The following is a 12,103-nucleotide window of genomic DNA, read 5'->3' as shown; positions in this document are numbered from 1 at the left end:
CTGCTCCTGCCCACCCCTCTCTACCGGGCCAGGGGTCCCCCAAAGCCAGGGACAAGCACACATGAGGATGGAGGCTTTCTGGGTGGGAGTAGGGTGGCAGGGGTCTGATAGGACAGAAGTCTGATAGGACAGACCACCCCTCAGGGCTGGCAGACCCCAGCACCCTGATGTGACTGGAGGAAAGGCAGGAGCCCAGGGGACAAACCTAGACAGCATTTTAAAAAGCAGAGACCTCGCTTTGCCAACAAAGGTCCATAGAGTCAAAACTATGGTTTTTCCAGTAGTCATGTACAGACGTGAGAGCTGGACCATAAAGAAGGCTGAGCGCCAAAGAACTGATGGTTTTTGAACTCAGGTGCTAGAGAAGACTCTTGAGAGTTCCTTGGACTGCAAGAAGATCAAACCAGTCAATCCTAAGGGAAATCAACCCTGAATATTCACCAGAAAGACTGATGCGGAAGTTTAAGCTCCAGTACTTTGGCTACCTTATGCGAAGAGCTGATTCACTGGAAAAAGACTCTGATGCTGGGAAAGATTGAAGGCAGGAGGAGAAGGGGAGGCAGAGGGTGAGATGGTTGGATGGCATCACTAACTCGATGGACATGAGTCTGAACAAACTACAGGAGATAGTTCATCGGGAAGCCCAGTCGGCTGAGTGACTGAACGACAGCAGGAGCACACCATGATGGGGGAGTCCACCTTGCTCCGGCTTTTGGTGACTGCCCCCCAACCCAAACCCATCAGTTGGGTCTGCGGCTTCAACCACGTCTACCAATGAAGACGATATCTGCCACTTTAGATGCCGCTCCAGAGCTCAGAGAGGACGTCCAAGGGCCCACGGGGCAGAACACAGGGCCACCGCTCAGCTGGGCGGCAAGGCAGCCCCAAGGCCACTCGGGGAGCCTGCGCCCAGAGGGGCGGCCCTGGAGCTGTGTGGCAGGCAGCCTGCGGAGCCTTGCCCGGCAGCACTGGGGGCCCCTGGGGGCTCCTCCCAGGCCCCTGACTCTACCTTGAACTGTAGCCAGGGAGGCTTCGCTGCTACAACCTCATGCCTGCTCAGCAGCTCTGGAAGGTTCTGAGCCTGGCGGAAGCTCTGTGGAGGGATGCTGGGCCTAGACTCCAGTCACTCCCTCGCCTGTCACCGGACAGTACTGCCCCTTGCCTGCACAGAGACCACTGCTCGGGAACGCCGTCCCCGCGGCTACTGATGGATTCCAAGTGACCTCTGGCTGGATTCTACGCTGCCTGCGAGTGCTTTGTGAGAGATGGACTTTCCTTTGACTAAAGGCTGAAGGATACTGGAAGGAGCTGGGGCTGGTGGGGGGTCGCCACCTTCAGGGACAGCCATCTCGTTGTGAGGTTGGGACAGCGCCCTTCTCCCCCGAGCCTGGTCCACCCAAGGTCCATGCCTTGCCTGCCAGGAAGAAGCCCAGCCCCGGGGGTCCCTGCTGCCCCTGCAGCCCCAGAGCTGTTCTCCAGCAGCCAGCCAGCGAGCACCCCCCAGGCGGGCCTTCCAGATGCAGTGCCTGACAACCACACAGCTCCCCCTGGGTCTGGGAGGGACGCAGGCAGCTGGGCCATGCCTGTCCCCGGGGCACGCGGCCTCCAGCCCCCCAGCCCAGCACCAGGGCGGCGGTGGTGTACGGCTTCCCGCCCCGGCGAGGGCCGCTGTCCCCACACATGCAGGGAACTGGGGCTCAGAGACCGACGGTGGACAGTTGCCCCCCAAGGCAAGGGACACAGCCCCTCAACCTGCCCATAGCCACCCAGCCCTCTGAGAAAGGCCCCTGCCCCAGCCGGCACAGGGGAGGGGGCTGGAGCCCACCATCACGGAGGGAGCCAGAGGGACAGTGGGGAGACGGGAGGGGCGAGGAGCTCTGGGGAGGGGGCGCGACGGGGCCTGTGTGCATGTGCCTGTGTGTATTGCACACCCACCCTTGTGCCTGGTGCGCCTGCCAGGTCTGTGCGTGTCCCCCGCGCGTCCCCACGCAGCGTGTCCATGTGTCTGTAGGTGCACGCCCCCGCGCCCGCCCCGCCGCCCAGCTGGCGGTGCACAGCTGGACCCGGGGGGCCGTGCGCACGGCCCGATGCGAGGTGGCAGGTGTGTAATAAACCATTAGTCACTGTCACGTTTCCAAGCAGCGGCCTCCCCAGGAGGGGCTGCCTGCGGGCTGGCGCTGCCTGGCGGGTCTCCAGCTGTGAGCTGCGTGTCCCCCATCCCCCCGGCTGCTGGCAGGGCTGCCGCCTGACAGGGGAGCAGCTGGCTGGCGTGGGTCTTGTGCTCCTGCCCTGCCCCAGGGGCCCCAGGGCAGGGGGGCACGGCCTCGTGTGTGCCCAGCGGGGCAGGGAGGTCCTTGAGGGTCACGGCTGTGCAGCTTATCACCCAGAGCTGAGGGCGGGCTGGGACAGCAGCCTCAGGGATGCTCTGGGCTGCCTGGAGGAGGCGCCAGTGGGGCGAATAGGAGTTACAAGCAACAGCACTGACACCAGCCAGGACGCCGGGCTCTCAGGGGAGGGGGGCCAGGACTGCACTGGACCTGCCATTCTCACACCGGCTGGTGAGCCAGGCACTCCACTGGCCTTCCCGCCCATTCCCCAGATGAGGAAACCGAGGCGCAGCGCAAGGAGACGCTTGTCCCAGGCGTCCCTGCCCACCACCTGCAGTCCCTTTGCTGCCAGACACCCCGGCCCCCTCTGCCAAGGGCTGGATGCCCCCTGGAGGGCTGGTGGCCCATCAGCCCGTCAGCCAGCCCCTTCCCTTGCTGAGTCCACACTGCAGAAAGCAAGAGGTGGGTGCCTGGGGGCATCCTGGAGATGGACTCCCAGGACCCCAGCACCACGAGCTGACTGCCCCACTCGCTGACAAGCAGCGTTTTCCACCAGCTGCACCCGCAGTGGCCCAGCAACAGGGAAGGCTGGGCTGGGGGCTGTTAAGCATTAGTCCTCTTAGGGGCACAACATGCCCAGGGAGCCACCCCGCGGGGTCTTGGCCTAAGGGGCTGCTGCAGGGCCCTCCCTAGTAAGAACGCAGGTGTCCACTCACCGTTCCCATTCCAGGGCCCACGGGCCACACAACAAATGCCTGAGGACTCCACGCTCACAGGCCCAACAACCAACCTGGGGCCAGCCTCTCCATCACTGGGGAAAGCAACGCGTCCAACAGGGTAGGGATGGTGGGGACAGGGTCTTGGTGGCTGGAGGGGGTAGGAGTGAATGCCCATGCTGGAAAACGCCAGGCAGCACCTCCCGCGGCCGGACCCCCTTGTTCCCTCTGTCCCAAATGAGGCTACACCGGGAGCCATGTGCCTGGACGTGAGCGGCGCGCCCCTGCGGCGGGAGGGCAGGCGAGCCCCCGCACCGGCAGCTGGACATCACGCGGCACACGATGTGAAATGGAGCGGGACGGCAGCTGTGACAACAGGCGGCCTTTCAGGGCTGCGCAGGCCCCGGAGGCAAGGCTCACACCCCAGACACCCGGCCACGGGGTGCCAGGCAAACACAGGTGTGGCGGAAGAGCAGACGGGATCCTGGCAGGTTGCTCTGGGGCTACAGGGCATCCAGGTAGATGGTGAGTTCTAGGGCAGGGTCTGGTGGCTCATGGAGCTAGATCCATTATGCTATTTTTTAAATGAATGAGTGAACACAATGGAATGTAGAGATAAAAAAAGAAACCAACAAAGGCTGTTTGTGAATTGACAATGAGAGAGAGGGAAACGATCAAACTCAAGTCAGGAAGACCCAGCCTCCTGGCTCCCCACTAAAATGTGGCGACCCTGGGGTGGGAGTCTGCACCCCAACTTCTGGGGAGGCTTCTGGCTTCCAGGAGCTGCCGGATCCACTCCAGTAGACAGAAATGGTGAAATGCTGGCACCTACCTGTGCCTGCAAGGTCCGGTCCGGCCCCGTCCAGGCTGCTCTGCTGACACCGGGCTGGCCCCTGCTCCTGGCCGGCCCTGGGGCCCCTGGGCAGGCTCTCTGCTGGGGCACCCGGCCGAGGCTCAGGCTCCCGGGTGGGAGCGTGGGTGGCTGTCGACGTCTCGAGAGATGCAGATGTGACCTAGAAGAACAGGAGGGGGACGTGGTGAGTCTTGGGCACGTCTGCTTGGAGGTGCCCCAGGATGCTGGGTATCGCCTCTCGCCCACAGTGGCCTGGCGTTGCTGTCAGAGACCTGGTGTGGCTGGATCTGGGAGCCAGAGTGTCTTCCTCGTCCAGCAAATGCTGCCCAGGGACACCAGGCTGACCCCCAGGTGCTGGGGGTCCACCCCCAGGACCCACTGCCACCTGGGCACCTCCGCTCTGCACAGGCCTCTGTGACAGCTACCAGCTGGTCGCACGTGTAATGACCACTCTAGCTAATCTTCAGTTCTCCCCGCAGGGCGGTCATCCTATCCCCACCCTTGCCCTGTGTTTTTAAAAAATATTGTCTAGTAAAATATGTCACTGCTATTTGCTGATTACTCGCTAAGTCGGGTGCGACTCTGTGACGCCAGGGACTGTAGCCCACCAGGCTCCTCTGTCCCTGGGATTTCCCAGGCAAGAACACTGGAGTGGGTTACATAACAAAAAATTTACCATCTAGACCATTTTAAGGATACAACTCAGTGGCGGGAAGTCCAAACATGTGTGCAACCATCCCCCAGATCCATTTCCGGAACTTTCTCATCAGCCCAAATGGAAACTCCATACTCATTAGACACTACCTCTCCACCCCTGCCCCACCCCGGCACCCACCATCCCGGCCGGTTACTCTGCCCCCGGTCCACAGGGGCGCGGGGGACTGGGGCTCAGAGAGGGGCGGCGGGAGCCTGAGGTCACAGAGCTGCCGAGGCAGGGCTGACACAGGTTCGGATCCTGGACTCCTAGGCCTGAAACCCTGGCAGCTCCCTGGGGGCTGGTCCCGGGGCCTGGCGACCCCCCGCTCCCCAATTACAAGCTCTGGGACTGCATGGCTATCAGAGAACAACTTCGCGTTGATCCCGTTTTTCCAAGGATTAGGGCTATAAAAGCAAAGTGCCTGAGAGAGATGGATGGTGCTCCATCCAGGCTCCGCCAGCCCCACACGCGAGAGACGGGTACATTTACCATTTGTTTCCGGGAGCGCTTTAATTTATGGGATCCATATGGTGACGCTGCCCTGACCACGGCCCCCGCAAATCCCACAGGGGTGCTGGCAGCTTAGGCTGGAGCCAGGAGGGGGTGGCGCCTGGCCCCGGCACACTTCATCCACTCCTGGCCTGCTTAGGGCTGGGGGCCCACCACACGGCGGGGAGCCTGGAGCCCCTGTAGACCCCACTCCGTAGGGTTTTCGCTGCTCTGGCAAACCCTGCCATCACCACTCGGGGAAACTCTTGCCAGACGCAGGGCTGCTGTGTCCCCGTTAGTCACAGGATGACTCGCCAAGCCAACCCCAGGGACTGTCTGCGGGGTGGCACCAGGTCAAAGTGGGCAGCGTTCTCCAAGCCCCTGGGGGCAGGCTGGCATTGCCCTGGCCCTGACCCTGCTGTGCGCTGGTGCAAAGGAGAAAGAGGTGTGGCCCGCCCCCACCCTGCTCCTCCTCCTGGAGCACGGGGAGGTGGCTGGCGATGCCTCCCGGCTCCCCGGATGGGACATGAGGATGCCGTGACTGAGCACCTACTATGCGCTACAGTTAATCTTCCAGGGAAGAAAGCACGGAGACGCACGGGGACAAGTGGCTGCAGTAAGTGGAGGTGCCTGGATTTGAACCCTAGCAGTTGGGAGAAGACTTGGCTGCTCCAAAACAACCAGGGACATAGCCTTTAAGCAGAGAGCAGCAGATGGCAGAAGAGAATACTTTCGGGTGGGAGTGGGTGCAGATGACAACGACTGCAGGAGCTGGAGAATAGAACTCCCCAAGGGCTGGGAAAATCCAGGCAGGCTTCCTGGAGCAGGTGGAACTGTCCTGAACTAGACCTTCAAAGAGAGCAGGTTTGGAAAGGGAGGGGGGACAGGAAGGAGGTACCGGGTAGGTGAGACTGGGGGTTGGGGAGGGGGAGGTGGGCAGCGCCAGTCCACCCGGCGCCATGTGGAGGGAAGCTGGCTCCATCCCACCAGGCCTGATTTTTCAAGAGGAAGCGGGGAATCCATCTTTAAAAGCGACACCCGCGTGATTATTAAGTGTTGAAATACTACACGAACCCTTACATGCTGCTGGTGGGGCTGCAAACTCGTGCAGCTGCTTTGGAGACGGCCTGGTAGTTCGTCAAGATCCAGAGACACAGAGTCGTCACAGGACGCAGCGACTCCACTCCTAGGCAGGTATCCCAGAGAGACAAAAGCAGACGTCCACACGAAAGCTTGCCTCTAAATGCTCATAGCAACTCTCAGTTCACAGAAGAATTCAGCGATGAACTTGGAGGCAGGTTCTTCCCCCGTCGAGTCCTGCCAACACCCTGACCTGCAGTGGGGGCCCCTGCTGAGCATGCAACGGTAGGCGTGCAAGCTGCTTACGCGTAATCCTCTGTTACACAGCAGTGGATAACTAAGACAACCTTAGAGCAGGGCCAGGCCCAGAAACACACGCTCCCCGGCACCATCATGTGCCAGACACTCTCCCTCCTCGGGTCCAGCTGTCCCCACCACAAGGATTTCACCCCCTTCTCTGGGGTCTGTCAGCAGCTGCCCCAGAAGCCAAGGAGGCTCAGTCACTGTTAATTGCTGGGCGAGGCTGCCAGACACACGTGGGCGGGAGTATGCGTTATCTCATGCTAGCATCATCGGAGGTGGGAGGTGAAGGTTCGCAATGGTTCTTGGCCAGACCATCGCAGGGAGGCAGAGAGCAGCCTTTCCTCACCCTTCAAGGCCAAATTTACAACAGTTCCCGACTAATAAAAAGCAGACCCTTGAACCAACACATCCACTGTGTCTTCTCGCTACCAGAGCCCAGAGCTCCAAGCTCACGGCCAGACTTACTGTGCTATTGGGAGGGGGGCCTGGGACATACATTGCTCCCTGCCCTGGGGACCCTGGAAATTGGCAGCACCCCAGAGAGTCCATGGGGCCCTGTGGAGCGAGCAGGATAAACTTTATTGTCCCCTTTATTTCCCTGGACCGGGGCCACCACATTTAAAGCATTAGTTAACAGGGAAAGGAAAAAAAAGGGGGGGGGGTGGAAATTTCCAGGGTTCTTTACCATAAAAGGGATCTGCAGCCCACCACTGAATATCCTAATGAGATCTTGCCTTGTTACACTTTCTCTGGGGAGCTAAGTGATTTCTGCAGAGCGCCGATTCCAGGTAAATTTGCAGGTAGGGATGATGGTGGCTGGGGGCATGGGGGGCAGTGTGCCAGGAGAGAGCAGCATCATGGCTACAGACAGGAGAATCATGTATCAGGCTTGTCAGCACCAGGGTATTTGATGGATCGTATCAGTCCTCGGGCTCCCCAGGTCTGGGAACTCCTGCTCTATTGTTCTGTAGAATTGTTTTATTGAGATAAAATCCATATACCATACTACTCACCCATGGAAAGTATATACAATTCGGGGGCTTTGAGTATAAGCACAGACTTGAGTGACCACCAACAGCATTCATCTAGGACATCCCCATCACCCTGTCCCCCCCAGCCCTGGCAGCTGCTTGTCTCCCTCCATCTTCACAGGCGTGCCTCCTCTGGATGCTGCATATAGTCAGAACCCTCCACCATGTAGCCCTCTGAGTCTGGTTTCTTTCGCTCGGCATAATGTTTCTCAGACTTGCCCACGTGGTAGATTGTAAATCATGTATTTTTAAAAACAAAGGCAGTTCCAGTTTGAGGGCCCACAGTAGCCCAGAGGCCACTGGACGAGATGCCAGGACTTCCCTCTCCGGCAGCCCTGCCAACTGACTGTTCCCCGGGCACCACCCACTCACCCCAGCACCCAGCCAGATTCCACCTCTCTGGCTTCCTGCAGAGCGACAGGGTCAGGCACTGGGTTCTGGGTTCTCTCCACTGGTTTCCAGCTGGGAGATCTTGGCAAAGTGACTTAACCTCTCTGGGCCTCAGTTTCCCCTTCTGTAGAATGTATTAACAACCCAGCAAAGTCTGACTCCCAGAGGCAAATGGAGGGGATGAGTTCTTTCTGCTAAAGCACATAGTAGGTGCTCAAGAAACGGTCGCTTATCTCAAGACCTAACCACATAAGCATCGGGAACAAGAGCCAAAGGGGTGCCGGGGCCAGGGGACCCCACAGAGCCTGGAAGGGTGTGTGCTGGAGAAGGTGTCACAGTCTTGGCCTTGGGGCCCCAGCGGGCCTCTGGGCACTTTCGGCCTCAGTTGGCAGGGCCACCTTCTAGGTCCCCTCAACCACTGCGGGCACAGAGCCTGAGGCAGTTCTGGAGTCCCTGAAGTCATGGGGTAGGATCTGGGGTGTGAGACTCCCATTTTTCCTGATCACCCCGAATCTTCTCTTTCCTCCAAATCGGCTCAACATACACTTCAGGAAGCCAGCCTTGCCAATCCCAAATAAAGCAAACACGGGCCTGAATCCTGAGTGCTGCCTGCCTGCAGCCATAACTAAGAGTAACAGACGAGTCATGACTGCTCGGACTTCAGCTTACGTCTCGGGGAAATGGGCCAGTGATGCCCTAGCCTAGCTTCACAGAGCGCTTGCCCTGTGCCAGGAGTCCACTGAGAACTTGCTGTCGGTAGCCAGCGTCATTCTTCCAACAGCCCTCCCTTAACGCCTGCTTTGTAGAGGAGGAAACCGAGGCACAGAGAAGTCGAGTCAGCTACCCAAGCTCACCCAGCTGGTCAGGGTCAGAGCGCCCACAGCGCTGGCACCAGGGGGTCCTCACTGCACACCGGCAGGGCCTGACTCATGCTGGCTCAGCAGACACACGGCAGCCTGGATTGCAGGTGAGCAAGTGGGCTGTGGAGGGTCTATCTCAAGAGCAAGGCTGGGAGGGGAGGCAGAACTGAGCTGCTGGAGAGGGACGAGGAGACACCAGCATGCGACGGCGCCCATGGACACAGCATCACTGGCCCTTGGCCCCGAGGAGTGATCAGACACGGACGGGAGGCCTGGGCCAAGGGAGAAGAGCCACCTCCCCCGCAAACAGGAGTGGCTGGGGGCCTGCCTTGGCTTGAGGGTGGGTGGGCACAGCCCGGCTGGTGGGAGACCCTGCCACCGGCCAGGGACCTGTGGGTCACAGGCCTGGAGCTGTCTATCTGGGAGGGAATAAGGACACACGGGCCAGCCCTACCATGAGGACCCTCCCCCCCCATTTCCTGGCACCCACCCACGAGAGCCCACCCACAAAGATGCGCTCAAGCCTCTCTGGGGGGGCTTCTTGTCCTGTGCTACAAGCTGGGGCATCAGAGGCCTAAGACCAGTATTTTATGCCCCTTAATTCCCTGTAATAGCTCCATAAGGGTGAGCAGAGAATTCCAAATGCTTCAGGAAAGGGGACGATCAAGCTCTGGGTCAGGGGGAGACAGAGCTGCTGAATGCACAGTCCCCGACAAGCAGACAACGAGCGGGTTATTAAACGTGCGGGGCAGACCGGGCGTAATTGGAAAGTTATTAGATATGGAATACACACAGCACCCAGTAAATGAGTAATCAGGGGCTAATTAAGCTCACGCGACACGGCAGATCGCGCCGGAGAGGCTGGTGGCTGCCACATCTGTGGCAGCAATTAGGGGCGCTCCGGCTGCGGCACCCGCAGGGAGGGGGGTCGCCTGCTCGGGCGGAGTCCCAGCCGGGGGTCTCAATCCCACTCTTACCCCAGCCGAGTCCCGCCAGGTGTTCCCACGTCTCAGGGGCAGGAGGCGGGGTGGGGAGGCTCATCCAGCCTTGAGGACACAAGGTCCTGGACTCAGAAAAAAAAAAAAAAAGAAGGTTTTTGTCCCTGGCCGCACATCTGGCCAGGAGAGGACTCGCTGCAGCCTCCTGAGGGGACAGACACAGTCATAAGGGTCCCCCCAAATGACCTGCAAAGTGTGTGCACAGAGTCACCTCTGAGAGCTTCACTGGAGTTCTGCCAGGCAGGCCAGCCAAGGGGCATGACCAGCCCATTTTATAGATGGGGAAATGGAGGCTAATAGGACCAGAAGGGGACGGAACTCACCCAGCCTGGTTCCTCTGCAGCAGGCACAGACACCGCCTCCCAAGTGTCTGGGAAAGACGGGGGCACTGCTGTTTCTCAGGAGACTGGAGCAGTTACGTGGACAAAGGGAGCGACCGTCTGGGTTCCTCCAAACTAGGTGACCTTGTGCATGCTTCTGAACGCCTCTGAGCCTCAGTGTTTTCATCTGCAAAGGGGGTGCTGAGAGTCACACCCACGGCACACGGCAGTCGTGAGGATTCCAAAGTTAGCATTTGCGCAGTCCAGCCCAGGCCTGACACACGGACGTCATGGACGCATTTGCTAAAGCCAGAAAGAGAAGAAAGCCCACTCCTAATGCCACAAAGAGAACCAGAAAGCCCCTAGTTCAAGTCCCGGGGGCTGCCGGAGCTGAAGAGAATCCAAATTCAGCCGAAACTAGGCACTCTTTCCGAGCCAGGAGCCAGTCTGTCCCTGAAGGGTCCCAGCAGAAGGGCAGGAGACTCGGGACAAAAATGTCTTTCACTGGTCACAGGTATATGTTGACTGCACCTACAGAGCGCCAGGCCCCACACCTGTGACACCCAGTGGGTGTCAGCCCATTACACCTTAGCTCTGGGCAGGGGCAGGAACTGTTGGGCCCCATCACACAGATGGGGAAACAGACCCAGAAAGGTTGGCTCGTGGCTGTGTCTGGATGGCGCAGGTGGGGCATGATGTCTCTGGAAAAAATAAAAGCCAGAGTCTGGGAGTTCCTGGTGGGCCTGTGGTTAAGAGTCTGCCTTGCAGTGCAGGAGAAGTGGGTTCGATCCCTGGTTCAGGGAACTAAGATCCCACGTGCTGTGGAGCAACTGAGCCCATGCGTCACAGCTAGAAAATCCGTGTGCCACAGTGAAAGACACAGCAGGACGCCACAGAGATCCTGCATGCCACAGCTAAGAACGGATGCGGCCAAATAAGTCAATAAATATTAAGAAAAGAAAGCAGGAAAGCAAACCGGAGACTGTTGCTAACAGCACTCAGAGCATCGAGAGGCACACCTGGGTGGGGCAGGTGCAGCTGGACACACAGGACCCCAGGGAGACTGGAGCCGGCCAGAGGCAGGCAAGCCCAACTTATGCTGCTTCTGTGGCTGAATGGGACCTTCGGAAGGTGCGAGCCCGGCCCCTCACTCAAGGGAGGCCTCTGGGCCAGCTGAGTCCCTTGTCTGGCCAGGGGCAGAGGCAGGGGTCTGCAGGGAGGAATGCACTGTTTCCAGAGGCGAGCTTGCTGCCCCCTGACTGCCAGGCTGCAGGCCGTGCGGGTGGTGATGCTGGGGGAATCCAGTTCAGGCCCAGGGTTAGGGATGAGGCCCTCCGGAGTCTGGGGGCCCCTGGAAGCCAGCAGGGGGAGCAGGCTGATATCAGACCAAAGACTGCCTGACCCCCGGCTCTCCGGGGCTCCCCCTCCTACTCCTGTGGTGCTCTCTCACCTCCTCCTGCCTCCTAGGGAAAGTCTCCCACCAGTTTCTGGGCACACAGCCCTCCTCACTTCAGCCCAACCACGCCTGAGCCGGAGCCAACTTTCCAGAATACCACACTCAACCAGCCTGCACAAAATCCTTCCTGACCCCTCCGCGGGACATCTGAGAGCCACGTGATTTGGGCCAGCCTAGCTTCTCACACGTTATGCCTCACATCCACCTAACCACCTGACCAACCCTGCCTCCATCCACCCATCCTTCTACCTGTCTATCTGACTGTCCATCCATCTGTCCATCCATCTTTCCATCCAACCGTCCATCATCCCTTCCATCTATCTATCCAATCGTCCAGTCAACCATCCATCCATCTAATAAACATTTATTAGGCACCTACTATTGCCAGGCATTGCACCTGAGCTACATCCGCCGACAGAGCAGGTAAACGCCCCTGCCCTTAGGAAGCTGACGTTCCGGGGACTTCCCCAGTGGCCCAGCCTTGCGATGCTGGGGGCGTGGGTTTGATCCCTGGGTCAGAAAACTAAGATCACACATGCTGCGGGCCAACTAAGCCTGTGTGCTGCAACGATGAGCCCGCCCG

At 59.4% G+C, this 12,103-nt stretch overlaps 1 protein-coding gene across 6 annotated transcripts in view; it reads right to left on the bottom strand.

Moving 5' to 3' along the window:
• Positions 1-12,103, bottom strand: part of GSE1 (Gse1 coiled-coil protein) — a 394,922-nt gene that overhangs the window by 243,100 nt on the left and 139,719 nt on the right. For all 6 annotated transcript variants that reach the window (XM_061386921.1, XM_061386916.1, XM_061386919.1 and 3 more), the window contains exon 2: positions 3,876-4,056. In XM_061386921.1, coding sequence (XP_061242905.1) covers positions 3,876-4,056 — 181 coding nt within the window. The remainder of the gene's footprint in view (positions 1-3,875; positions 4,057-12,103) is intronic.

The sequence above is a fragment of the Bos javanicus genome, chromosome 18 (assembly GCF_032452875.1).
Source record: "Bos javanicus breed banteng chromosome 18, ARS-OSU_banteng_1.0, whole genome shotgun sequence".
Taxonomy (NCBI): domain Eukaryota; kingdom Metazoa; phylum Chordata; class Mammalia; order Artiodactyla; family Bovidae; genus Bos; species Bos javanicus.
Note: the sequence above shows the minus strand (reverse complement) of the source record. Positions and strands in the feature narration are given on the sequence as shown.